General features: G+C 47.0%; 1 protein-coding gene across 1 annotated transcript in view; it reads right to left on the reverse strand.

The window, feature by feature from the left end:
- The window catches only part of EMH_0049430 (SAG family member), a gene marked incomplete at both ends in the record, with an annotated part of 2,546 nt that extends 2,028 nt beyond the window's left edge, over window positions 1–518 (reverse strand). Inside the window, 2 exons of the mRNA XM_013496531.1 lie at window positions 114–307; window positions 413–518. Coding sequence (XP_013351985.1) covers window positions 114–307; window positions 413–518 — 300 coding nt within the window. The remainder of the gene's footprint in view (window positions 1–113; window positions 308–412) is intronic.
- Window positions 519–858: the final 340 nt, after the last annotated feature.

Consider the following 858-nt stretch of genomic DNA (forward strand, 5'->3'; position numbering starts at 1 on the left):
TCTCGGAGTAAGCCAGAAGGCAGATGAAGGAGTCAAAATACAGCTTTCTGCGTTGTTATTTGCTGCTTAATATGCGCCCATACAGAGAGACAACCCGAGCACGACAACTAAACGATAGACACAAACAACAGAAGGAAACAGCTGGCGAAATACGGGTAACTTTCCTTTTTTATCGCTTCACAGATAGCCTTGATGTACTCTTTGTCGCTTATTGGCATTTTCTTCTGTGTATCCGTCTCTGTAGTGAAGGGGTCGAGGTCTGCTCGCTCTCGAGCAGCGTTGAACTCGGCAAGGCAGTTGGCAGTCTCTGCACACAAGCAAAACAGCCGCACGGCGATCAAGAAACCTTGAAATTTTAGTTTTATAAAAGCTAAAATATAATTTATTTTGCTTCGTTGCTGCTTCAACCCACTTGCTGAACCCTCTGGAGTCTGTGGACTTGCTGCCCCGTTCTCCATTCCGCGGGCGGAGCCGAGCATGGCGGCCGCCACCAGCAGAACTGAGCTGATGTGTTTCATTGTGTTAGATGGGGATTCAGAGAGAAACTCACACAAAGTACAAAATGTAAGGGTACAAAACACTAAAGGAATTAACTTAGAGCTGCATCGTCCCCCGTGATAGCGCCAGCGGCCCCCGCTGCAGCGATAGCGAGAGGTCAGGCGAGAGGTGACGGCTACCACCGCCTGCTCCGTGCTGCAGAGAAGCTTTCTTACGTTTGAAACACGCATCAAACAATTCATTAAAACCTTTGCTGAATTTTTATATGCAAAATTTCATAATTATATTAAGTAAATAAAGAGAACGTGGGGTCAAACACAGCGCCATGCACACACACACACTCACACTCACACACACTGC

This window comes from Eimeria mitis, genomic scaffold (genome assembly GCF_000499745.2).
Source record: "Eimeria mitis Houghton genomic scaffold, Emh_scaff2153, whole genome shotgun sequence".
Lineage (NCBI taxonomy): Eukaryota > Apicomplexa > Conoidasida > Eucoccidiorida > Eimeriidae > Eimeria > Eimeria mitis.